Source organism: Protopterus annectens, chromosome 9.part0, assembly GCF_019279795.1.
Source record: "Protopterus annectens isolate FY-2018-M chromosome 9.part0, PAN1.0, whole genome shotgun sequence".
Classification (NCBI taxonomy): domain Eukaryota; kingdom Metazoa; phylum Chordata; order Ceratodontiformes; family Protopteridae; genus Protopterus; species Protopterus annectens.
The window spans coordinates 204,342,580-204,369,994 of NC_056743.1; the positions used below are offsets into that span (position 1 = coordinate 204,342,580).

Consider the following 27,415-nt stretch of genomic DNA (forward strand, 5'->3'; position numbering starts at 1 on the left):
ATCAAAGTTTGATTAGTGGCTTAGACACACCGTGGCAGTGGCAAGGAAGGATTGATAGGTGTACCCATACTTGGGAGCAAAATGGAGCCAGCCACAGAAAGCATTGGTCCCCTTGGAGGAGGGTGGGAATGGTAATGCACGGTCTAATGGTGAACATTGTTTCCCAGCCACTAACAAATAGTAGATTTTTGATAGGTGTGCAGGAGAGTGCACATAAGTAGGGAATGTAGAAGAGTCATCATACTGGTAGGGGATGGTGTTAGGCCATAACATCTTCATAGCTGAGATGCTTGCAAGGTCAGTCATTACACACTTGGCTGCTTGTATAACAGCCCATGCCAATCAGTTCTCACCCTGACCCCAGCTGAAATTCTTATGTAGTGGAATGAATGGTCTGTGTCCCAGTGGAAGTAGGTTTAATTGTTGGCAGGCATTGGCTCAAAAATTACTTGGAATAAATCAAAATAACAATAGCCCTTGTTTTATAGTGGCTGCAGTGGATAAAATAAAAGGTGGTCTTTTAATCCAGTTCTTTCCATCTTTATCATTTATTAGGCTGGATGTGCTGAAATTCATTGGGAGGTAAATTTTAATCAAAACTGATCTCTGTTTAAACTGTCCCATTATGTTACATGAGGTTCAGTCCAGCAAAACAAAACTCACTAGCCTCTGCTGTCTAAATGCAAATCCCACATAACCCCATCAGTGTCTTCTTTGCTGTTAGTGGGATTAGTAATGTATCCATTTTGCATGAATGTGGTCATGAAGGGCTGCTTCTGGATTTGTGTTAATTTGTATGCAAAAGGTTTAATTTGAATATCCATCACCCATTGTATAAAGGATCTCAACGATTCTCCAACAGACAAGAGTTCCACAGGAGTAAAGAATCTCTAAATTTGTCTTCCAGACAACCCCTTAATCTTGGGGACACCTGTCAAAGCTGCTGTTAAATCCCTCGCTGACTATAGTACAGGCACCTTCTTTAATCATATTCCAAGCTCACAATTTCCTCTTTATTGCAGTGCTCCTTAATTCACTCCTTTCTTTCATGAGACATAGACATGAGAGGCTTTGTAAAACTTGTTAGGGTTCTTTATCGTTAGAGTATTCTTGTTATAAATGTGTGCTGCATCCACAGTGTAGGACTTTAAAGCTAATTTATGCTGGCTCTACATCTCTCTGTCTTCACTGGAAGATACTCTCTTGTTTAATGTAGAAGAAATCCCTCTCAAAGAAAAGGAAGGACCCCTTTATTGCAGAGCTTAAGGACTGTGCTCAGCTGTGTTGCCCAGTTTGTTTAATTAGCATTAGTTTTTTTAATAGAAGGTAGAAAATGACTTGATCTGTGCACTGAAGTTTCAAATTTGTCATTTAATTATGTGAACTCAATAGAATTTTCACTGTCAGTATGTACCCTTCAGCATCATAAGTCTATCACAAATCAGTGTCACCGGCTAGACTTGGTTATCTCTCACTTAAGGGGTGGGATTGGGTGGGGTGTTGAGGAGGAGTATATTTGCTTTGTTGCTGGTGTACACTGGAAAGGATGTCAGACTTCTGGCCAGTTGGGAAAGGGATAAAGTAGCAGAAGAAGCTGACCTGTTGTAGAGGAGGATGTGGCCTTGTACTGCTCTATTACATGCTTCTTGAGGGTGAAGCTCCAAAATGAGCACATCACCATGAAGGTGGAGGGCATTTGCCTCTCTAATTAGTGTTAAGAGCAAGCTAGGAACCAGCATGTAGGGAGGAGTATCAATTTATCTGTCCAGAGTATACTACTGTCTCTTTAGTCAACCCAAACCTTGCCTCGGGGAGTTTAAGGAGAATGGGCCTGTTAGGTAGGCAGAGAAGAGGAACAGATAGTGGAGGACAGAGAAAAAAAGAAGTCTGTTACAAATATTGGGCAGATGATAGGCCCCCGAGTTGCAGCATTCTGCGTACATACTCCATGAGCTAAGGACATCTTATTGTGATTGCATTTTTTGTAAGTCTTTTCGTCTGGTTTTGTTTTAAAGCAAAGGCTATTTGGGAGTAACCCTACATTTCATTAGTGATTTTGTTAGTAATTAAATCTGTACCACTTTCAAAAAAAGAAGCATCTCTTGTCACAATAATCATTGTCCTAAAGGTGATTATTCAGAGGAGGAGCAATGAACACATTAATTGGCTAGGCTTAAAACATCCCACAAGAGCAGTTAGCCTGGTACTAACCTATAAACATGTACTTAAGTCTTTATCTTGGGTCATGGTAATTATCTCTTAATCCTTTTGGGCCTCCATAGTTAACTCATGTCAGAATATCCAACTGGACAGCCTTTGTCAACAGCTTCATTAATAAAGTTGAGTACTGGTGTGGTGTTGACATTGTCATCATGCCCAAGTTATGTGGAATCTTACATTTAGATGAATATTTACCCAGGCAATTCTAAGGTGAGATACAGGATCTGAATCGTCTAAACATAGTGAGGTCTTAAGTTTAATTCTATTTCCTGCCAAAAAAGCAGTTACTGAAAAATAGAAATCAAAATCTAAATTAATTGTATTTGAAGTAAAATTGTATTGAAGTACTGAATATTTTAAAAGAGACAGAAGAGCTAGAAATGTGACCTTTAGGAAAGGGAATGAGCAAATTACGTAGAAATAAATGGAATTTGTTGGAACAATGCATACAGAATAATGTTAGACAGAAGAGGTAAATGAAGGCAGGAATTGAGCAATTTATGTAAAATTGGACTTGATGACAGTCATTAGAAAGAAATGACATGTAATGTATAATGAATGTACTTGAAAAAGTACGATTTTTCTTTTCTATTAATGTACTTGTCTGTCTTAAGTGATAATTTAATAAAGGTGTTGAAAAAAAACTTATGAAGAATGTTTAGAAAGTGATGTCAGCCGAAAAGTATTCAGCAGTATAATACAAGTCATGTACATGTAACGTGGAATTACTTTAAAGCATGTTAGTTGTGATGTTATGTTAAATATGTGTGCTGGACAAGTGAGAATGAAGTAAAGTCAGTTGTTATAAACATGGCATTAAGCAGCATTAGTGTGCTTAAAATATGAAGTCTGTGACGTAAATTATATCAGTCGGCTACAGTAGTTATTGCGCCAAGCACCATTTGTATGCTTATGAAAGTAGTATCAAGAAAAAGTAGCATATTACATTAAGCTTAACCAGAAGATGTACATAAACATGGCCATGAGTTAGAAGTATTGTTTCAGATGAAATTTTAATAATTAAAGATTACTTATCTGTTTAAGAGAGAGAGAGAATCAAATTCCATAGTTGAGAGAAATGGTTCAAATAGAGTGCTCCTTTTGCACTATTGTGAATTTTGTTTACTGCAAATAATAGTTTGCCTTTAGAGCGCAGGAGCAATTCAAGGAATACTGCTGTATGAGGTTCTTTAAGGTTTGGCATTTTCCTGAATGCATGAAAGGTTATAGATCAGCCACTAGCTGATTGCATGTCAGTCTAGTTTTTTTAGGTCCAAACAGTACTGAGACCTTTGAGTGTGATTATTGGCAAATCTGACCATTTTATTGTAATGTTACTGTAGTTTATTTTTTCCTAGAAGCATGCAGTTTAGTAATTATAGGAGCAGTGCATATTGTTGAAAGATCTGTTGAAGGAAAAATATTAGTGAGACAGTGTTTAACTTTGCACAGTAGGCAGTGTTTCTGAGGAGTCTTTTATTATTTGTTGGATACATATGCTAAAATTTAAGTTGTCTTTTGTGGCTCCTAAAGGTTTGGTATGATGTACTAGTTCAATTCTAGTTTTATTTAATGAGAAAAAGTGAGAAGTGAGTCTGTCAGGGACAGATTTAGGAGTAAATAAAATGCATTTATTTGAGTGAGAGCTATCTAGCCAATATTCAGTAGAGGAGAATGCTTTGAGTTTGCTGTTACAATTCTAGAAATTATTTTAAAGTACATATGAATGTGTAGTCATCTGCGTGTTGAATAACGCTGGCTTGTGCTGTTGCCAAGTGTAGGTCCTTAGTAAATGTTTTGAATAGAATTGGGGTCTAGAATGAACCCTTGTGGAAAGCCAGTGGAGACTGTGAAAAAGGAAGAGTCCTTTTTGCTATTTGACCACTTGACATCAATTTGATAGCTATAGATGAAGAACCAGGAAAGAGAGAAGTGGGACAGACCAGTTTTGAAGAATTTTTTTGTGAGTGGGAGAATCAAGGTATTTTGATAGAGAAGAGGGATAAGACTAGGTTACCCTGGCTTCTGTTAATATTGCTGAAGCTAGAAAGAGGTTTGTTGGTGTTACGATGTGGCCTGAATCCAAGCTGGGTAGGAGATGAAAAGTTGTCTGTGAGATGTCTGGTCTGCAGTTGAAGTTTGTGGTATGATGCATGAAGTGTTAGGATGCGCCTGCATCTGGAGAAAGCATACATTTTCTTGAATGGATCTGTTTTGTTAGACTGGAAAAAAAGTATGCAAGAATGTCTGCTGTAGTTTTGATTTACTTTGTGGGGAGTTTGTCAACTGCAAATGTAGTTGGTTTTAACTTATAAAGGAGATATTTTAGTGATGCTGATAGGCACTTGTTTGAGAGAGGGATTGTTTGAATTAAAAGACTGGCGAGTGGGAGTTTGACCCTAGGCTTTTTTGCATTAATGAGAGTTGTTACAGATGGTACAAAGTAGTGAATCAGTTGACGGACAAAGCACCGTTTCTTTGTCAGTGGAAAAATTTGACTGCGAGAGTCATCCATGGGTCTAAGAGGTTGGTGTAGATGACCAGAATAGCTTAAAATTGTTTTTAAAACACCTTTATCGAATGATCACGTGTGTGATAGAGGCATACTTACATTTATGTAAAAGTAAAAAAACATATTCACAAGTTCACATTTACAAACATTGTATAACATATAAATTCTTATGGGTCCCTATCACATTATTGAAGTTTCAAAATTTCGAACATCATACGGCCAGGATCATATGATTGAAGGTTTAAAATTTCTAATGTTTTGAGTTGAGATCGCCGTACAGCACGTAACAGGAAATTTATCTTTTTCCTCATTGTAGTTCAATCTCGAAATTGGTATATTTAATTAGCAGGGGATGTAGGGGACACAGGAGGGATTGCCCCCCTGTAAAAACATAAAGAAAATTATTTTATTTTATTTTCAAAGTTTCAAAACTTCGATCACATGGTCTCGGCTGTATGATGTTCGAAGTTTTGAAACTTCGATAATGTGATAGGGCCACGTTCTTCTATACAGTACAGTCAATCCAGCATTAAATAAATTGTTCATTTCTTAAACCTCATACCTCCAAAACATTTTTCTGCTTATATTGGTCACACAATTTTCATTCTTTCTATGTAATTTGTTCCTACCCTTTTCTAAAGGTCCCACTTCTGTCCTTCTCCGTTAAAATATTCACTATGCCAAATACAGTTGGTTTAGACTTTGATTTCCATTTTCCAGTAACCAGCAACCAAAATTTAACTTAAGGCTTTACTTTGTCTAGGAAATTTGGATCCTGTATCCCAGCTCAAAAAATAATTTCCTTAGTTATAGTCATTTGCTTGCCCAGTACTTCTAACAGAGTACTCTGTAGAGAGTTTTTAAAGTCTGCTAACTCATTCCACTCCGAAAATGTATGTTCCCAGGTACCTTTGACTGCCTCATCACACTTCCAGCATTTGCCATCCACCTGAGGAAAAATACTTTGGAGTCTGCTTGGGGTAAAAAAGTACCTATGCAAACACTTCCATGCAAAAATCCTAAATCTTCTAGACTTTGTTGCATATTTGGGAACCATACATGTGTCCTCCCATTGTTTTATTTGTGAATTGCATATCTAATCTCACTTCTCAGTCGTCTCTGACCTCCTCTAATTAATTCCTGTAGTTAGCATGCAGTATTTTATATGCTGCACTAATTATCCCTTTTTTGTTCTTGATTCAACCATTGCAAGGCTTCCACTTCGGATTCCCCAAGCCCTTTCTCTTTGCCTATACTTTGATATCAGTCCCTGATGTAGAGGGCAGTCTGGCCTGCAGTCCACAGAAAGAGGATATGGTTAAGAAGTAACAAGAATTAAGAGAAGCTGACAAAAGTAAAATGTATTGCAGAATAAGGGAAATGTCACAGAACAAGAAGAGGTGCAACTGCAGAGAGCTAAAGAGAAAATAAGAGCATACCTGGGTAGTATGCATGAATTTAGAAAGATTGTTGTTAAGCAACTGTTTTTGATAACTTCAGAACACAAATCCTTTAACAGAAAGACATGGGCAACAGAAAGGGTTGTTGCCAGACATAGGGAGCCTACAACAAGAAAAATAACCAGAGATCTTAGAGATATTAGAGATGTTTCGGAAATATTATGGAAAATTGCATAAAGCAGAAAAATTGGGAAATCAAAAAAAGCACACATGGAAATATTTATGGAAGACTTGACTATTCCAAGGTTAGGTGTAGGTGAGGATCAACAATTAACAGTTAAGATAGGAGGAGATGAGAGAAAAAACAGTGATGTATAACCAATATGCAGATAAGGCTTCAGGGATAGATGGTATTCTGGTGGAAGTTTGGAAGCTAGGCGGGAAAAGTGATACCGATCTGGAAGGTTCTGTTTAACAGCATTTTAAAAGGAGGGGAAGCACCAACATCCTGGAAAAAAAAAAAAGCTTTGGTGGTTGTAATACCTAAAGGCATAAAAACCCAGCTTAGAATTGCATTGATGGGTTTCTTGTAGGGATTGTGTAGATTTTTTTGCTAGGTTTAACCATGTTACTATTCTCACAAATTGTTTATTGGCTCAGGATGTACAAGGGGCAGGGTTGTATTTTGACTCCCTTTTTGTCTCACTAGAGCTTGGCCATTTAGAATATTTAGGAACATTGTGCTGAATTCTAATATGACATTAAACAGAGGGAGCATTTTCAGTATATTCCAGTTTAAATTACTCCAAGGCAGCAGTAAAAGTATAAGGACTATAAATTTTGTTAGGATGAGAACTGTTATATTAATGCTGTTTATAGATGTGATTTAGGTGTGAAGTATTTTAGCAGAGGCAAGAAATGAGAAATTTATGTAATGTTATAGTGAATGGAAATTGTTAAAAATAAAGCTTGTTTACTGTACAATAGTAGTAATGGAAACCGTTAAGGTATGTTTTCCATTATTGTGTGTGAACTCGTGTTGTAACTTAAAATGCTTAAAATGTGATGTTTTAATGAAGATATTTAAAAAAAAATGATGCGACTAAAACATTTCCTTCATGTCTTACTTAATTTATGTATAACATCTAGCTGTTCTCAGCACTGTGTATTTGTGATCTTTTCCAGTACATGTAATGCTTAATTCTGGCCTTAGGTCATGTCAACCACCTATAAAAAGAATCGTCAGGAGATACGGAAGACCAGAGTACTTTCTTCCTTCCCCTTTTCTTTTTAATGTAATCAACAAAATCTTTTTGTTGGTCAATAAAACTGAACCTGCTTGAGTGGTGTATTTATTTTATATGCATATCCGCTTTCTTACCTTTTTAGTCCCTATTCACACACGATGTGCCCTCAGATCAGAATAACACCTGTCTTATCCTAAAGCTGTACCTCTGCCCTTGGAGTTAAAACCACAATACGTGAACTGCTAGCAACACCACAGTGATCAGATAAGTAATCAGATAGAACATAAAACAAATGTAATATGAATATGTTAATATATTTTATTCTAAAGATGTTTTATGTGCTATCTTCTCCCTTATCTAATCACCGTGGTGTTGATGGTGGTCTGTGTATTGTGCTTTTAACTCCGAGGGCAGAGGTATATATTTTGGGTTTATAGTGAATTAGCTCTGCCTGCACGTATTACACCTTGATTATTAGTACCTGTCTTATCGTCTTAATGTCCATAACTGCAGAAAGTGAAAATAAATAATGTACAGTACAAAGGCAGAAATCACTACATTTTTTTTTCTCTACAGATTACTTACAGGTTTTCATCCTAAAACTGACTCTCAAACAGTGGCTGTTAATCCATCACATATTACCCACCCTGTATATTAGTACATGCAACTTTCATCTTGTAGACTTAAACTTAAAGTACAAAAGCATTTGTTTTTTTCATTCCTAAACCTATGTTGGTATGCTACTATAATACAACTCAATTTCTTAAACTAGACCTTTGGAATTCCTAAAAGAACACTATATTTTTACTAGCTTCTTTTCTATTTTCATACCAGGCTTTCATCTGTATTTTTATTGTTCCTTCAGATTATTACTCATTGAAATAGTGAACATTTCTCATATTCAGATTATTTATAGTTAGGAATTATACTTTATTTATTTTTTCATGTTTCTTATTTTCATTACTTACTTTACCCACATACGTTAACCTGTACTCTCACATCCTTCAAATCCATCGTGCTTTGACATTGTTATTATATCGAGAGGGAGGAAATATTCTTGTCTGTATTAACAAAGGCACACTAAGGTAATGCAGACACACTGTGAAAAGAATTAGATGCACGACACTCCTCCGTACCTCAGGAACTACGAAATGACTCTCCAAGCGCCAAGTAAAGGAAATAAAAGATTTATTGAGTTTAAGCTTCTCACAAACTTTCCGTCGGTTGTAATACGCCAACATCTTCAGAAACTCCACAAAAGAAACGGAAACAACGTCACTCAGTCACCACCCCTTAAATACCCTTACATCTTTACATCTTTGTATGAAAAATGTGTTGAAATAACATCGAGAGCTGCAAGAATGGTGACTAGAGACAGTGACTTTCTTGAAGAATGCAAATTCATGGAAAGTCTTTTCCTTAAAGGAGGATACCTGGAAGATCTTATTTTGGATTTAATTTGCGAAGTCCATAATAAGCGGGTGTCAGGCTTCTATGTACCTATCCTAAATTCTTCCAATGCACGTGAGGATAATTATACATCCAACTCAGTAGCCAATAAATTTTATCCTTGTAGTTTCAACTTAACGTATAATGTGGATGTCAAGGGCATCATCTTTATCATACCAAAAAACTGGAGTTTTGTTACGCAGGAGGGGTCATTCAGGGAGAGTAAAGTAGAGTACCCCAAGATAATTTTTAGAAGAGGTCAAAACCTTAAAAGTATTGTGGAGTCTAAAGCTAAGTTCTCGGAGGCAAGAGTAGGCATGTTTAAATGTAACATATGCCGTTATTGCAAGCACATTTCTGTGCAGTCGACCTTTGTCATAAGGGAGTCTAGATATAGAATACAAGGCAGGTTTAATTGTTCTAGTTCAGGAGTTGTTTATTTGGCCAAGTGTTCCCACTGACCAGTTTTCTATGTCGATAAAACCGAAAGAAAACTACAAGAGTGTATTTGCGAGCATTTATACGCTATTAGGAAGGGTAAGGTGGAGAACGCCTTAGCAAAGCATGTAAAGGAAAAGCCCCTACATTAATTTTCTTTTGCAGCCATAGACCAGGTTTGATCGGATGGCAAGGGAGGAGACGATTCACTCATTCTTGAGGGGAGAGAACTGATTTGGCAACTGAGATTGGATGCCTGTCATCATCCAGGCATTAATGGCAGATTATCCATAACATGTATATTGAAACTTAAGAGTCTAAATAGATAAGTATTTAGCCTGCCAGTTGATTCCTAACATGCCATACAGTTTATATATGTATAATATTAAAAATAAGATAGTTTTATTTTATTTTATAGTAATTCATCCCGTGTCACACATTCAAATATATTCAAATGGTTTGTGTGTATCTTTGTTGTTCCAATTACTATATATTTTAAATCACTATGTGTGTGTGTGTATATATATATATATATATATATATATATATATATATATATATATATATATAATTTTTTACCCATCATCTTTTTTATTTACCCTGATAATTTGATTTCCAGATATTCACAAACTCCCTATATACAGTAGTTTTTAGTTTAGTTTTTTGTAGTCTGTAGTAGTATTGTTCAGCAAGACATTCAGGGTCGATTGACGGTCTATATTGTCATTTCATATTAAAATTTTAAAGTCAACATTTTATAAAACTAGCAAGTTGTACACATGCTTGTCTATTAAATATGTAACATTTATCTATTTTACATTTCTAATTGGTTCAGTTTTTCCTGACACCAATACTATGTTTTTAAATGTATCCGATATTATTTCAACACATTTTTCATACAAATATGTAAGGGTATTTAAGGGTTGGTGACTGAGTGACGTTGTTTCCGTTTCTTTTATGGAGTTTCTGAAGAAGTTGGTGTATTATAACCGACGAAAAGCTTGTGAGAAGCTTCAACTCAATAAATCTTTTATTTCCTTTATTTGGTGTTTGGAGATTCATTTCATATTTCCGAGGTGCCGTAGAGTGTCGTGCATCTAATTCTTTTCTCAGTGTATTAACAAAGGGACATTTGGTATATATGTAGTCTTTTCTGTAAGTCACCCAGGACTGATGTATAAGAAGTATTTGGTAACTTATTTTATGTGCTTTATTTAGCCCAGGCATCCTAAAAGTTCAGATTGAATGACGTTCCTTAAGGATTTAATACCTTTAAATATTAACTATGTACATATTTAAGTTCTAAATAAGTATTTTTAGTAATGTTAATATCAATTTCTGAATATTCTTAATATGGCCCTTCCTGAGCTTCCATTTAAGGAGAATTTGTAGCAACATGTTTTCTGAACATTTTTGTAAATCTGTGCTTTCTGTAAAACAAAAGAGTTTATTAACATTTATTGCAAATACTAAAATGTATTACAGAAAAAAAGCTGTACTAGCTCCAGTTAAATATTTGCAAATAACGATGCGGTTCTTCCTACCGTGTAAATAACAATGAAATGAGGATGCTTTTTTTAGAAAACCACCTTATGTTATGTTTTGTAGTATGTCATTTATTGTTAACTAAATTGCGATATAGTAATTATTTTTAAATAAACCCTATGATGTATAGCTTCTTATAGTGAACTGTCACCATATTCTGCATGTCAGCATTATTCACCTGTCTTAAAACAATAAAAAAATTAAATGTTTTCTTGCACTTTTGAACCATATACTGTATCCAGATTTTGATGGTGTAGATCAGGTTCATAGTGATTTTCTGACTGTCTCCTTTAATACTGATTAACATTTTTCTGGGATGGGTAACTGACTGATATTGACCTTCATAGCACAGTGGTTAGCATCAGTGCTAATTAGGCAGGCACTTGTTTACCCATTATAACAATTTGATCTGATGTTTTATATCGGTCCGTTGAGTAATATTTCTGTAAGCACAGACCACCAGACCTCACTGTAAAAAGATGACCTATTTGATGGATCTTGAATAGCCTTCCTCTTTCTCTTACCAATGGTCCCATTTTTCCCACTAGCCACAGCTACTGGAACTTGGTCATATAAGCACTTAAACTGTTGATGTAGGTGTCAGATCCTCATTGTCTTCTGTTGATTTGCAGCAAGACCTTCATTTGTGACAGGATGGCAAACTGGCAGATATTTCTGAGATGTATGCTGCTGTTTGTCCTATGCATTATGTCATGACATTTGTTAGTATGAGCACATGGATTTGTCCAGATATTGGATCTTCCACATTTTTGTTAAAATGTATTTGGTAGAAAACCCAGGCAAAGACCCATCAAGATTAGTCCCATTACAGCTTGTGTTAAAGTAAGAGCACACCTGTCATTAAGTTGTGTAACACCTACCTTAAATCTTGAACAAGAGGTAACTCATACAACTGACTTTTTTTTTTTGCATATTTGACATGGTTTACCTTCACGTTTAAGTGAAACTACAAATTGATGGTCTTTAATGCACTTTTTTTCACAGCAGGTGAATGCTGCTGGCTTACTCCGCCTGTACTTGAACTTTGATCTTTTGGAGGAAGCTACTGAACTTGTGGTAGAGTATGTGGATGCACTGCTTGGAAAGGGACATCAGTATTTTGGCATTGAGGTAAGAGGCATTTAAAAAATAGCAATTTTTCATTAATGTCAGCTTCTGTTACAGCTCTATCTTTGGATTACCTCAGCGTTGGTTTACAGAGACTGTCATTCAGAAAACCTTAAACCTAGAATTCAATAGCATATAATGAGGATTATTTATTTGCTTCTTTATGCATGCACTTTAATGACATATTCATCAAATGGGCCAGAGTTTGCTTACACTGGAAACGGAGAGATAAAGTATCATGCCCTGCATATTTCGATTTTGGCAATAATAGTTGACTACAAAACTATTACTATACAGTATCATCTTTGGTTGATTCATAATATGATGCATCTCTTAATACTACATAGCACTTGTTTATGAAAAATGTCATTTGATTACAACAGCTTAACAGTAAAATTGGGAATTAATGAGAATAATGAAACATTTACTTTAATATCAACATCGGTAAAGCTTCTTTAAAGCTTCAGTGTAATTATACATGCGTGGATGCCCAGTGAAAATTTAAATGTTGTGATTGTGATCCACAGAAAATAGACTGATGTATACCAATTCCAAGATTGCATTATCTTGGAGTATTTCCCCTACTGTGATGTACAGCATCACATATTCTCTCTCTGTCTTCCCTCACTCCAGCCAGATTAGTCTTATAATTTCTCAGATCTTTGTCAGCCTGCATAATTCTGGTATCTTTAGCAAGGTTTCACATGAGGGTATAGCAATGGATGCTTGCAGTACAGTAGTCAGTAGGACGAAACCCCCTGACTGCACTGATTTGGATTACAAAGATTTGCAGAGAACTCATAGTCTGGTGGATCCGTGCAGAAGAAGTTTTTCAGGGCCACCCTTTTTTCCTTCCTGTACAGAAGACCACAGTGACTACAGACGTCTCCAAACTAGGGTAGGGACGCATTACATGAGGGCAGTCTAGGATGCTTGGTCTTAGTTGCTCAGTCCTCACATCAGTGTCTGGGAAATGAGAGCAGTTGTATTAGCATTGCAGGTATTTTAAGGTGTTCTCCCTCCAGGGATGTTTGCTCTTCATACAGGCAACATGTCGATGCTGTGGTACAGCAACAAATGGGGGGGGGGGTACTCTACCCCTTATGTCGAGAAGCACTATGAGTGTTGTAATAGGCAAGCCCTTCTGACCACTTTCTATTGGCAATGCATATTCCAAGGAAGTCCAACTTGCTACCAGACCAATTGAAGCAGGTCCAACTTATTCCCTCACAAATGGGCTCTCATCCCATTAGTGGTCGAAAGGATTATTTTGCCAGTGGGACCAACCATGCTGTGACCTCTTTGCATCTCCCCACAAATCCAAGTGTATCAAGTACTTCACCCTCATCCCTCCAGAATTGGAGTCACTGAGAGATTCTCTGATTCATATTTGGCCCTCTAGTCTCCTCTATTTGTTTCACCCCCACCCCTCTCATTCCCAAGTTTATTCAGAAAGCATCTCAACAGAGGAACAAAGTTGTTCTCATCTTTCCATTTTGGACTCTACAGGTATGGTTCCCCTCCTGTGGTCTCATCTGGTACACCCTCCCTGCGTGTTGTATCCTTCTCAGGACCTTCTGTCTCACCTGTTGAGGATACCTCACCCAGATATTTGGACCCTCAAGTTGCATGCTTTCTCCACTTCCAATGATGGCTAGTCATTCCAAACTTTCTTCCATGATACATCATATCCTTACATCTTCCCAGAAAAATTTTACTAGGAAGATTTACAAGAGCAAAGTGAAGATTTTCCTGTCTGGACTCTCCGGAGACATTTGGATATGTTTTCAGCACTTATTTCAGCTACCCTTGAATCTGATGTTTTTAATCTTCTTTCCATTCATCACTGATGGGTTTGATTCTGAGCCCTCGGAACCTAGTCGGCCTATTACCAAGCTCGCGCCAGCCAAAACAATCTTGAAGCTAAGTCTCTACCCAGAATGCCCTTCTCCCTGTTACCTCAGATCTTGTTTTGCCACATAGCCGTAAAGCCGCATTTCAGCCGAGCTCTCAACTAAGTGAAATCCTTTTTGATTTGTGTAAACATTTTTGGATATCTTCATATTTTACTAAACTATTAGTATCTTTAGTATCGTTTCTTCTGTCTAACCTTGTTCTCTCCTCTACCCATTGTTACCATTGGTAAACTTTCAGGTACCATTGTTGGTACGGCCTTTCTTCCCTTACCCTTGTGGTATTTCTTCAGTACCATAGTTGGTATTGTTTCTCCTCTTTAACCTGTTAGCTTTAGCCTTTATTCAGGTGTTTCCCTTTTCCTCTCTACATACCAGTGTATTGTTATATTTTTGTTTTTTTTTTTTTTTTTTGAAGGGAGTTGACTTCATTGCAGTTGGATTGTACAATTGACCTGTGGTGTTTTTCTACCAAGATGTCGGATAAGAAGGGTACTTCAGGTTTTAAGCATTGTACTTTCTGGTAAGGGCAAGTTACCTAACAGTGATTCTCATGATGACTGTTTATATTGTTTGGGAGTGGCCCACCTTTTGGTGCTGCCTCCATGTGACATTTGTCAGAGCTTCAGCCAACACACTCTTAATAAGCGCAAAAATAAACTCATTCTAAAAGGGTTACTCAAGTCTCCGTTCTCAAGAGGCCATTTCTGCGTTAGAGGTCTCAACCCCTCCTTCTAAGGACAAAAAGAGATCCCTTTCTTTTCCTTCTTCACCATCGGGTGATAAGAGCAAGCTTGGGAAATCTAAGATCCTTAAGTTATCAACGGAGCTTAAATCTGCCTCTTTGGCTCCATCCATCTCAAAACCTTTGATACCGACGCCTGTTTTGGCACCAGTCCTGCCTCCGGCACCGATCATAGACCCTACTGCACCTATTTTGACTTCAGCACCTGTAGCCACTTCGGCTCAGGGCACAAACTTCGACTACACTATTAGTTTCCATTTTGGAACTGACCATTTCCACTCCGAGTGCCATTTTGGCACCGAGCATTGTACTGACCTCACTGGATTTGACCCCTTTACTCCTGGTCTTGAAACTAGAGACTTCAGTGCCAACAGACCTTGCACCATGGACCCGATACTCCCCCTCCGTATATCCATTTCTGGTCCAAGCATATAGCCCATTCCTCGAACATCCTGACCCTCCGTCTGGAGTATCCACTAGATCCACAAGGAGACTTTCGGAACATGATGTGGTGCATCTTGTAGACCAGCTGTTAGCCAGGCGCTCACTTTCTAAGACCCATCCACCTGCAGGACTTGGGTTTCCTTATCCAGTGTCTCCATCCTGCACTCCTTAGATCGTCTCAGTTCCGAAGCCTTCTGCTCCAACATCCTTCTTGAAACCCATCACCTCGGTGCCTACGGTGCATCTCACTCCGGCTCCGGGTTTGCCCCTTTGGTCTTTGGTTCCCGCTGAACCAGTCCTTCCTTAGTCTGGGGATTAGGAGAGGGGTGTGTCTCCCCAGGGTACGGAGCCACCTCTCTCCTCAGTTCCATCCTCTGCGCCGATGGCCACGTCTGCACCAATCCTGCTTGAGGCGCCATCCATGGGGGCGTGTTCGTCGGAGCGGAGTATGACCCTGGTAACAAGGTTGTCTATCTCGGTTTCGGGCTCCCATCCATCTTCGGGCGGGCCTGTTTTCCGCGCGATGGAAAGGGCTCTTGCTTCTGGCAACACTCCTTTGATGTCTGAACCCCAGTTTTCACCCCCCTGAGCTACAGCTGTCACAGATCACCCCCCCAGGACACCCCTGTTCAGGGTACCCACTCTTCCGAGTCCTCCTCAGAGACCCCCACTGAGGAGCCCCCTCGAAAGAAGATGTGCAAAAGAAAGAAGATGGAGTCACCCGAGGAGTCCTTAATGGAAGACATGAATTACGATGATGTTGAAGGGTCCCCATGGTCATCCTGGAGATGTTAAAGCAGAGAGGTGACTGGAAGACCTACAACCCTTTGTCTGAGGAGTCCGTGTTGCTGCAGGCTTTTCGTGCCCGGCCATCTACCTCTTGGGTGACCCCGCCTTGTCATGCAGCACGCTTGGAAGAACCCTGATTCCATTGAGGCGATCTCTCGGAGACCAGACAAAATTCTTTCCCCTCCCGTGGAGTACCCGTACTGGTCCAAAGGGTTACCAGTTGATGCTGTGGTGGTGGGTACAAAAAAGGACTTTGCTGAGGAAAGTCCCACTGTCCATCCACCCAACAGGGAGTCCCGGGCGGTGGACAGACTTGGGAAGCGTGTTTTTGCATTAGAGACCTTTGCCATACGGCCCCTGAATTATTTGGCACATTTTATGAGGCTCCAGAGGGACTTGATCTCTGAACTCTCTGGGATGCTCGCAGGACAGTTGTCTGACTAGGTCAGGGACAAAGTGGCCAAAGAGCTCGCAACCCTGGAATCAATATCCAACTTGTCCATGAGGTTGCTATCGCACCCAACCACAGGGGCAGCTAGAGCCGCAGGTTCAGGCATTATGAGGTATCATGCCTGGATGTGTATTTGTGACCTAGCGGATTCCTTCAAGTCTTCCTTTCTGAATGCTCCCATTGAATCTTCTTCGCTCCAAAGTGAAGGACACGCTAGCCAGGTGCGAGCAAGACAGAAAAACCCTGTCTGCCTTAGGCCTACGGTTTTCCATCCCCCAACATACCTTCTCCAGGAATCAGAGGAGTGGGAAAATGTGGCATAAGAAATCTCAGGGTCCTTTCTGTGCCTCACATGGTGATGATACTGGAAGAGTGGGTAACAAATCCGGAATATGTCCCTATAGAGGCAGGAGGGGGTCCTCATAACCAAGGCTCCAGGTACTCTTTTTCTCTGGACAGCCTTAGCGCTCCTGAGGGGTGGCCCGATTGCTTACCTCTGCAAGCAGTCAGGGGTCATTTCTCCCTGCACCAAGCTGCTTGGCAATCTGTCACCACCGATCGTTGGGTGCAGAACATCATCACCACAGGTTACACCATTCCGCTTTCTTGTCAGCCAAAATTTCCAAGAAAACTTCCCAACGTTCCACCCAGTCAAAGGGAAGAAGCAGCTTCAGAGATTATAAAGCTGTCTCAGAAAAGAGTCATCCAACAGTCCCACCAGACCAGCGTGATTCCAGATTTTATTAGTGATTCTTTTTGGTGCCGGAAAAGACAGGGGACTGGAGACCCATTTTGGATCTCAGCAGTTTAAACAAGTCTGTCACCCAAACCAAATTTCGGATGGTCACAGTTCAGTCCATCCTTCCCTTTTTTAAGAGAAGGCGATTGGATGTGCTCTATAGATCTCCGGGATGCATATTACCACGTCAAGATGGGCAAACTCTCCAGGAGTCTGCTTCACTTCCGGCTAGGAGCCAGTCATTACCAATTCTGTGCCCTGCCGATGCTCATCGTACATACAGCTGCAGTCATAACAGATGGGGTTATCCTGCCGTCAGGCAGGTCCTCGGTCGGCCGAATTCCAAAGTCTAGGTCCAGCGTCTGTTGTCGTTGCTTCTTCCCTGACGTCAGTGCGGCAGGGGTATAAAAGAGGCAGCCGACGCCATTTTCTCCAGTCTTTCTTGCCGTGCGGTGCCCGAAGCAGAAGCAGTTCGCAAGTGCCGGTCGGCCAGCTCCTGAGATTTACGAAAGTATTTCAACCGAAGTCTTCTTGAAAGCTAAGTACCCCATTGGGGAAACTTTTCTTGCCTCAGACAGATGTCAGACAAAGTTAATAATTGCATTTCATGTGGGAAGCAAATACCGCATAAGGATTTCCACTCTTTCTGTATACCTTGCTTAGGCCCAGACCACGACGTCTCGGCCTGCCATTTTTGTGCTAGATTCAATAAGCGCACTATTAAGCGTCGGGCGGAGTTCACCCTTCACTTTTTTGGCAAAAAATGTAATTATATTATGTCGTCGGATACTCCGACTCCAGTTTTGAGCAAAAAACGCAAAGATAAGGACCGACATACGAGGTCCGCACTACCTACTTGAAACCACGCTAAGGCCTACTACCGGTTCTCCGGTACTCAGCGAGGCGCCTACGCAGCCCCTGAGTACTGATGACAATGCATTACCGGTGTCTTCAGTACCCGAGGTCGCAGGCTCCTCGGCCCCCATTCCCACTACAGATCCCGACGCCACTCCTGGCAGGGAAACTCAGAATTTAGACAGGCCTGCCATTTCTCAAGGGATCTTCAGGCCTTCCTCCTTCTCCATTAAAGCCTTCACTAAATCTAAAGCAGCCATGAAAACCAAAAAACAGGTTCCTAAGACCCCCTCTCAAGGCACCATGCCTAAAAAACAGATGCTTAAAATGGCTGAGGATTTGATTACTCTTATCAGGGGTTCTCAACCCCCCTCTGACAAAAGGCCCAGATTAGAGGAAGACTACCCTTCCTCAGATCAAGCTTCTATTACCTCAGAACTATCTGAGGACCAGGATTATGCCTGTTCTCCATTCGAAGACTCTGATGCAGAGGAGTCTATTCCCTCGGTCTCCCCCCCTGAGGACTTCTCTTTTGGGAAACCCTGCATACATTGAGGGAACACTTTCACTGGGAAGGCCAAGATTACTCAGATTCCAAGAAAAGGCTCAGGGAATTTCTTCTGCTCCCCCAGCATAGGCCTCTGGCTATCCCTCCTGTTTTAGATATATTGGATGATGTGTACACAGAAGCCAGCCTTAATCCTGATTCTTTGCCTCCAGCTCCTGTTAAACCAGACAGGTATTACCGGGTTCCTGACTCTCACCAATTCCTATATAAAAGCCATACTGCTGACCCAGAAACAATTTCACAGGGTCCCAAGGGAATTAAGGCCTCTACTGCTAAAAATCCATTACCTTCAGAGAGAGATTCCAGAGCTGTAGAAAGGTGGGGGGGGGGGGGGTGTACACCTCGGCCACTTTAACCATGAGGGCATTAAACTGTCAGTTCCATATGTTAAAGTATCAGCAGTTTTTGATATCTCAGCTGAAAAGCAAGATGACACAACCAGAACAACCAGATTTAAAAGAGTTGCAGGATTTGTTGTAGGGTGCAGAGCAAGTGGGTAAACATACCTTGCAGTGTGGTTTTGATGCTTTAGAGGCCTCGTGTAGAGCTGCTGTTACGGGGTCTGTTATACGTAGGCATGCTTGGCTCAAAGAGCAAACCTTACCAGATCATGTCAAAGCTAAATTATTAGATGCACCTCTTCAGAAAGATGTATTGTTTGGTGTTAAAGCTGAGGAGGTGCTAAAGAAAATGGAGGAAAAAGCGAAATCAATGCAAACAGTGAAAGATTTCCTGCAGGTACAGCCTCCACGTTTCAGCAGAAACTGGCCTTCAAAAAATTGGTCCTTTCCAGCCACGGACAGACCTCAAAGGGGCAGATACAGGTGCCCAAGGGGCAGAGGGCAACCTCAAGGTTCTTTCAGAGCCAGACAGTGGCAAGCACCAACCCCAAGAGGTGGAGAAGATAGATCACAGTCTTTTAGAAAACAGACACAATGACTTCCCCTACACCTGCCAAGCAAAGCTTTAATGGCAGCACCTTTGGCGGAAAACTGACATTATTCTCAAAAAAATTGGCATATTGTTACAAAAGACAAATGGATTCTGGACATTATAGACAGAGGCTACAGGTTCCACTTTCGCACCCTTCCAAAAATGAGAGGCATGCCAAACCTGCCACAAAATCAAAGGGCAGAGGCACAAAAACAAGTTTCAGCTCTCATGGACATGAAAGCAATTCAAGAGGTACCTGCAAAAGAACAAGGTCAAGGGTTTTATTCCAGACTATTCCTGGTATCGAGGAAAGACAAAAGATTGGAGACCTATCTTAGACCTATCCATCCTAAACACATATCTACAGGTGCCAAAATTCAAGATGCTCACATTACAGCAGCTTCTTCCCATGCTGGGCAAGGAGTCTTGGCTGGTAACATTGGACCTCAAGGAGGCATACCTGCATGTCCCTATCAGACAAGATTGCAGAAGATACCTCAGATTTCTTGCAGGTTCAACCCATTACCAATTCTCAGCATTGCCCTTTGGCTTATCTACTGAGCCCAGAGTGTTTACGAAATGCCTGGCATCAGTAATCGCCTTCTGCAGACTACAAAGGATACAAATCTACCCATATCTGGACGACTGCCTGATCCAAGCGGACAGCAAGGACATACTACTGCAGCACCTGGCATTTGTAATAAAACTGTTGAACTTCCTGGGATACACAGTCAGCAAAAAGAAATCAAAACTAATACCCTCTCAACAAATAATTTTCCTGGGTGCCAGCTTGGATACAACCACCCAGATGGCCTACTTCACGCCAGACAAACAAGGGCAACTGTCTCAATACTTCAGAAAAATGGCAACTTACACCAGGCTAACTGCAAGGAAAATCCTGCAGGTTCTGGGATTCATGGCATCTTGCATCCTACTAATCCCATGTGCAAAGCTGCATATGAGGAAACTTCAATGGTACCTGAAAAACTTATGGTCTCAACACAGCCACAGCTTGGAAACAATTATCCCACTCATTCCATGCCTTCAAAAGGAATTTTTGTGGTGGGCTCAAGCTTGCCAAAGAAACACAGGTCTTCCTTTCTGTGTACCTCAAGCAACTCATATCATCACAACAGATGCCTCAGACTACGCCTGGGGAGCACACATGACAGATCAGTGCATTCAGGGAAAATGGACCCGAAAAGAGAAGCACCTTCACATCAACCAAAAGGAGATGCTAGCCGTGCAAAAGGATATTATGACCTTCAAAGACCTACTGCATCCAGGCCAGCTATTGATAAGGACAGACAACACCACAGTGATGTGGTACATAAACAAACAGGGGGGGACTCATTCATACCCCCTGTGCAGGCAAGCCATGACCCTATGGAACACAGCACTGGAATTGCAAATTTAACTGCAGGCACAATTCCTGCCAGGGAAGGAAAGCACACTGGCGGACAACCTAAGCAGAAATATGACAGATCCATACAAATGGAAGTTGCATCCTCAACTTTTCACAAAGATAACTCAGGCATGGGGACAGCCAGACATGGATCTCTTTGCTACCCACAGAAATTGCCAGTTGAAAAAATTTTGTTCAAGGACCTATCATCCACAGGCCTGGAAAGTGGACGCACTTTCCCTCAATTGGGCAACATTGACAGTCTATGCCTTCCCGCCTCTTCCTCTGCTGCCCAAAGTTCTATTAAAAGCCAGAGCAGAGAGGCCGAAAATGATTCTCATCGCTCCAGACTGGCCAAGACAATACTGGTATCCGCTCCTGAGGAGCCTGACATATTCCCTACCATGGATCCTACCTCTAGTCCCTCTTCTGTTGTCCCAGCACAACTACAAAACCCTTCACAGCCATCTCAAAACTCTAAATCTAGCTGCATGGAGAAATCCTTGATTTCCCAACAGTTTCTCCTATCCAAGGAGGTACAGGATGTCATCTTGAAGGCCAGAAGACCTTCTACTAGAAAGGCTTACTCCGCCAAATGGAAACAATTTTGTGCCTGGAATCAAGAAAAGGGACAGAATCCTTGGGTAATAAATATACCTCAAATTTTACAGTACCTAGCTGAGATGTTAAACAATGGACTTTCCTTCTCCTCCATCAAGATCCACGCTTCAGCCATTTCTGCACAATACAACACAGATCCTCCATTATTCTCTCACCCTCTCTTAAGGCAGTTCCTCAGAGGGGCAAAGAATTTAAAACCCCCAAGGAAACCACCAGTCCCTGCTTGGGACCTCAACTACGTATTGGAAAAGCTGACCCTTCCTCCCTTCGAGCCAGCTTCTTCAACAGAGTTACAGTACTTGTCATGGAAAACCGCCTTTCTTCTGGCTATCACCTCAGCACGCAGGGTTTCGGAGCTACAGGCCCTCATGGCTGTGCAACCATTCATCATTTTCCATCAGGACAGAGTGTCCTTACGAACCAATCATACCTTTATGCCAAAGGGAATATCCAGTGTAGCTTTGAATCAGACTATCCACTTACCTGCCTTTTATCCTAATCCACAAAACAAAGGGGAAGACTACAACATTCCTTGGACATTCACAGACAACTTCGTTACTACTTGGACAGAACAAAGCCATTCAGGAAATCTGAGCAACTCTTTGTGTCCTATGCTGTAGGTGCTCAGGGAAAGGCTATTTCCAAACAGACAATTTCAAAATGGATAGCCCACTGCATACGTTTTTGTTACTCATTCTATGAAAAAACTGTGCCTGCATGCATCAGATCCCACTCCACCAGAGCCACAGCTACCTCTGCAGCCTTCCTCAGGGGGGTCCCTTCCAAGGACATTTTGGAAGCAGCCACCTGGAGTTCAGTGCACACTTTCTCCAAGCACTATCACCTCCCACTGTACTCAAAATCTAGAGCGGGCTTTGTCACAGCAGTCCTGCAGGGCATCCTAGCCCCTCCTAGTTCCACTTAGTGCCTACCACCCTTACTTAGCTTTGGGATTCTACCCATCTGTTATGACTGCAGCTGTATGCACGATGAACATAGTACAGTTTTGTACTTACCATAAATGTAGATGTTCGAGTGCTCATACAGCTGCAGTCCAGGTTTCCCTCCCTCCATCCCCTCTTAGGACAGGCCTTATGACAAGCACTTTTCATATAACCTTTTTGGGGGAATTCTTTTATGGTGTATTTGCTTGCAACTACTGTTTTTGATTTATCAACATTGCATCTTTGCATAACATTGTTTGCCTTCCTTCTGGGGGCACCTGACATCTGGGGCAAGAAAAACTGAAGAAAATGGCGTTGGCTGCCTCTTTTATACCCCTGCCGCACTGACGTCAGGGAAGAAGCGACGACAACCGACGCCGGAACTAGACTTTGGAATTCGGCCGACCGAGGACCCACCTGACGGCAGGATAACCCCATCTGTTATGACTGCAGCTGTATGAGCACTCGAACATCTACATTTATGGTAGGTACAAAACTGTACTTTCTGTCTCTCTACACCCCCAGAGTGTTCGCGAAATGCATGGCAGTGGTAACAGCTCACTTGAGACTAAAAGGATTCCGGGTGTTTTCATAGCTAGACGACTGGCTCCTTACCTCCCCCACAGAGCATCTTCTGGTAACAGTGCTGCACTGTACTCTCTCTCTCTGGCAAAGTTGTTGGGAATAACGATACATTGGGAGAAATCAAACCTTATCCCTACACAACAAATAGAGTTCATTGGAGCAGTATTTAATACTCAGTCCTGCCTGGTATCACTCCCAATTTAGACTCCATCGATTGAGGCTTCATCTCTGGGTCAGTCTATCTCAAACAGTCTGTGCAAGGGAAGTTTTTCAGGCCCTAGGTTCTATTGCTGCGTCAATTCCAGTAGTCCCTCTAGCAAAGCTACATATGCGGATTCTGCAGTGGCTCCTTCTATGTCAGTGGTTCCCAAACTGTTATCCCCTCGATTACCAGATTCGAATAACCAACTCCTGCAAACAGGACCTGCTTTAGTGGATGAGGCCAGACTTAGATCTTTGAAGTTGCCCATTTCAGTCCCCTCAGCCCACAGCCATTGTGACCACGGATGCTTCCCTGATCGGGTGGGGGGGCCATTTCCAGGGAAAGACTGTCCAAGGTACATGGTCCAACTCAGAGGCACAACTGCATGTCAGTGTTTTGGAACTGAGAGCCGTGCTGTTAGTATTGCAGGCCTTTCATTCGGCTGTCCCTTTCGGAACAATTGCATTTAAGTCAGACAATGTCAGTGGTCTGGTACATCAACAAGCAAGGAGGAACCAAGTCCTACCCCCTATGTCGAGAAGCCATGAGAATTTGGCAGTGGGCGATAGCTTCCAACCGCTTTCTGATAGGAACACATATCCCAGGGAACTCCAATGTGATTGTGGACAAACTGAGCAGATGTATCCTCATGCCCCACGAGTGGTCCCTCAGCCCCAAGGTGGCGTCTGTAATCTTCAGCCACTGGGGCCAGCCTTGCTGCGATCTTTTCGCTTCCCCATCAAACACCAAGTGCAGCAGCTATTTCGCCCTACTTCCCCTGGAGGGGGAGTCACTGAAGAACGCTCTGATCCACGATTGGCCCACGGGACTTCTTTACACTTATCCTCCCATCCCTCTGATCCCATAATTTCTAAAGAAAGCTCTTCGGTTGAGATGCAAGGTGATCCTCATAGCCCCATTCTGGCCTCGACAAGTTTGGTTCCCCTTCCTTCGGCCTCATCTAGTATACCCACCGTGGATTCTGGACCCTCTACCAGATCTCATTACTTACTCAAATCTGTCCAGTCTCAAGCTGACAGCTTGGTTTCTCCACTTCCATTAGTTGCCAGGCAAGCTAGTCTCCCCTCGCCTATTCAAGATATTATTCTGGCCTCCCATCCACGAGAAGACTATATATCAGGATAAGTGGAAAAGGTTCTCCATCTGGTCCAAGGATAACATTATAGACCTATATTCGGCTCCAGTTACCGCAGTGCTTCAATACTTGGCTACTTTTTTTTGATAATGGAGCCTCTGCCTCTATGGTACATTTGCATCTAGTGGTAATTTCCAATTTCTACAATGGTATAGATGGCATCCTTCTTATCTCTTTACGCCTTTGCAAGGGTTTCCTCAAGGGGGCCTGTCATCTCAGGCCTCCTGTCAGCCCATGGAACATCATGCTGGTCCTTCAGTCTTTGACTCAGAAACGCTTTGAGCCTGCTGCTAAATGTGACCTAAAGTTTTTGTCTTAGAAATCTTTGTTCCTGGTAGCCATTACCTCTGCCAGAAGAGTCTCGGAGCTGCAGGCATTGTGCATCAAGAGGCCCTATCTGGTCTTTCATAAAGACAGACTGTCACTACAGATGAACCCATCCTTTCTTCCGAAAGTTGTTTCTGAATTCTCTATTAACCAGACCATTCATCTACCAGTGTTTTTTCCGAATTTTGCCAATAGAGGAGAATATTGCCTTCACTCCTTAGACGTACATAGACAATTGAGATTTTACTTAGGACCAAACCTATCCATAAATCTGAACAGCTTTTCATTTCCTTTTCTGAACCCAAAATGGGAGAGGCTGTTTCCAAGGTTACATTATCAGGATGGCTAAGGGACTGTATACGTTTCATCTATTCCCTCCATAATGAACCCATGCCAAAAGTTAAAGCTCACTCCACTAGATCTATGGCAACATTTATAGCATTCCATTCCAGGGCTTCCATGGATGACATCTGCGCAGCAGCTACTTGGGCTAAGCCTCATATCTTTATCAATCATTATAAATTGGACCTGGTCTCCAGAGGGAGAGCTGCCTTCGGCTCAATGGTACTCGGGAATGTTCTTCCATAAGGGCTGTCCATGAACCTCGAGGTAGCTTGGGATTCTGTCCCATCAGTGATGAATGGAAGGAAGATTATCAAGATCAGATAAAGAAGTCATGTCTTACCATAATGTCCCATCTGTGGTGTTGTTCTTTCATTCATCACTTCCCACCCTCCTTCCCCCTCCAAAGTCTCCTGGGGGATGCTTTGGGTCTAAGTGGTGCCCTAGGGTACTTGTGCAGAAGTAGCCTCGGCTTTAATTCCTTTTATTAGCAAACTCGATCTGAGGTAACGGAGAAGGGCATTCTGGGTAGAGACTTGGCTCAAGAGTTTTTTTGGCTGGCACAAGCTTGGTAATAGGCCGACTCGGTTCCGAGGGCTCAGAATCGAACCCATCAGTATTGAATGAAAGAAGATGAGCAACACAGATGGAACATTATAGTAAGACATAACTTTTTTTCTTGCCTCTATTTTCAATAGGGAGTTAGTTATTTCACAGTCCAACATGGGTGTCATTCCTAATTTTCACATAGGTGAAAAGCTTTCTTCCTTGGCATCAGTGAGATTATGTAAGGCCTTTCTCAAAGGTCCCTCTTATTTCGAGCACCTGTTAAGGTTCCTACTCTCCCATAGGATTTAACAGTATTAACTCAGGTTTTGATGCAGACTCCCTTTGAGCCCTTTACCTAGGTGGACTTAAGGTTTTGTTTTGGAATAACATTATGTGAAGTTGTGCTATCTCGCCATTCATTCTTACAGATGGGTTTGGAGCCGATCCTCAGCTCCGAGTCAGCCTACTACAAAGCTCAAGGTCATCAGATAGCTCGAGGCCAAGTCCCTATCCCATGATGCACCTAGAGTTACCTCAGCTCTAGTTTGCCGCTGCAACAGATTGGAGGTTCTCACTAGCTCGGACCAGTAAAAACCTTATTTTTCAATTTATTGATAGTTTCATCTAAATAGTAGTTTGTAGATACTTAATTAAGCTCTTACAGTTTTACTATGTAGTTTCCCTTCCCTTGGTGTGCCTGTTTCATAGATTACTATTTGGCGTCATTTTTTTTTCTTAGGCCTAGTTTAGATTATAATGTTTAAATAGTGACCTTTTGTCACAGTTTTCCTTAGTACTAGTTAAGATTCAAGTGTGTGTGCTTAGATAGTGACCTGTCACAATTTTCCTTAGTACTAGTTTAGATTTAAGTGTGTGTGCTTAGATAGTGACTTTTTTTGTCACAGCTTTAAAATAATTAGAGCTAAAGTTTATTTAGTGTGTTAGCAGTAGTATATAGTTGTGTCTTTTCAGCTTTTCCCGGTTAGGGGTCGCCACAGTGGAACTCCGGTCCGCTAATAGTATTGTTTGTATTTAGATAGCGACTTTCTGTCACAACTTTGATATTTCTGTCTACCTTCTGCTTAGATAAATAGTTTGTGTATGTGACCTTTTAGCCAATAGTTTTGAAGGACTTTTGCCATTTATATTTAGCCTGTATATTTAGGAAGGCTTGTTGTTATATTTTAATTGTTGTTGGACTTGCCTATTTTTTTCAGCACCCTAATAACATTGTGCTTGTTCAAATGACTGACTATAAGGACAAACACCCCAAATCAAGGTTTAAAAAATGCCCTAAATGTGGGCAGAAAATGTCTGTCACCGGCAGTAATGTAAACTGCGTTTATTGTTTAGGAGCTTTACATCTCCAAGAAAGCTGCTCTATATGCCATTCCTTTTTTTCTAGGGTTCTCCATGAGAGAAATAGGAAACTCACTTAAAAGGGGTTTACTGAAACCTTTCCAGGAAGCTTTGAGTGACCAAGATGGATCCAGTAAGTCCTCATAGTATTCCGAGACTTTTACTGAATCAAAAAAATCGACAATGTCTTCGAAATTGGCTCCACAGACCTCGGAGCCGACTGTCTTAACTTTTCAGAGCCGGTCCCTGGTTTTGGAACCGGTATCCGAAATACCAAAATCTCCACTTTTACAGTCGGTACCACCTTTGATCCATTCATTTCGGTCTTCCATTAGCCTTTCTGATTTGGATGTGGATCGTGTGGTGCAAAAGCTTTTACAGGCACCGACCTTTGCTAAATTTTTATCGGCTCTGACCCAAGTGGCTTCGGAGCTGAAGACCCTTTTGCCAGCTACTACTGCTCCTCCTCCGAGCCATAACGGTCCTTCGGAGCCGGAGGAGTCGGACTTGTTGATCGTGGAGCATTTGGAGCCAACACCTGTTCCAGTG

The 27,415-nt window shown here is 41.4% G+C and overlaps 1 protein-coding gene across 1 annotated transcript in view; it reads left to right on the top strand.

The window, feature by feature from the left end:
* NUP160 (nucleoporin 160) overlaps window positions 1-27,415 on the top strand; it is a 1,498,284-nt gene that overhangs the window by 1,396,188 nt on the left and 74,681 nt on the right. The window contains exon 36 of the mRNA XM_044082750.1: window positions 11,817-11,942. Within this exon, the coding sequence (XP_043938685.1) occupies window positions 11,817-11,942 (126 nt within the window). The remainder of the gene's footprint in view (window positions 1-11,816; window positions 11,943-27,415) is intronic.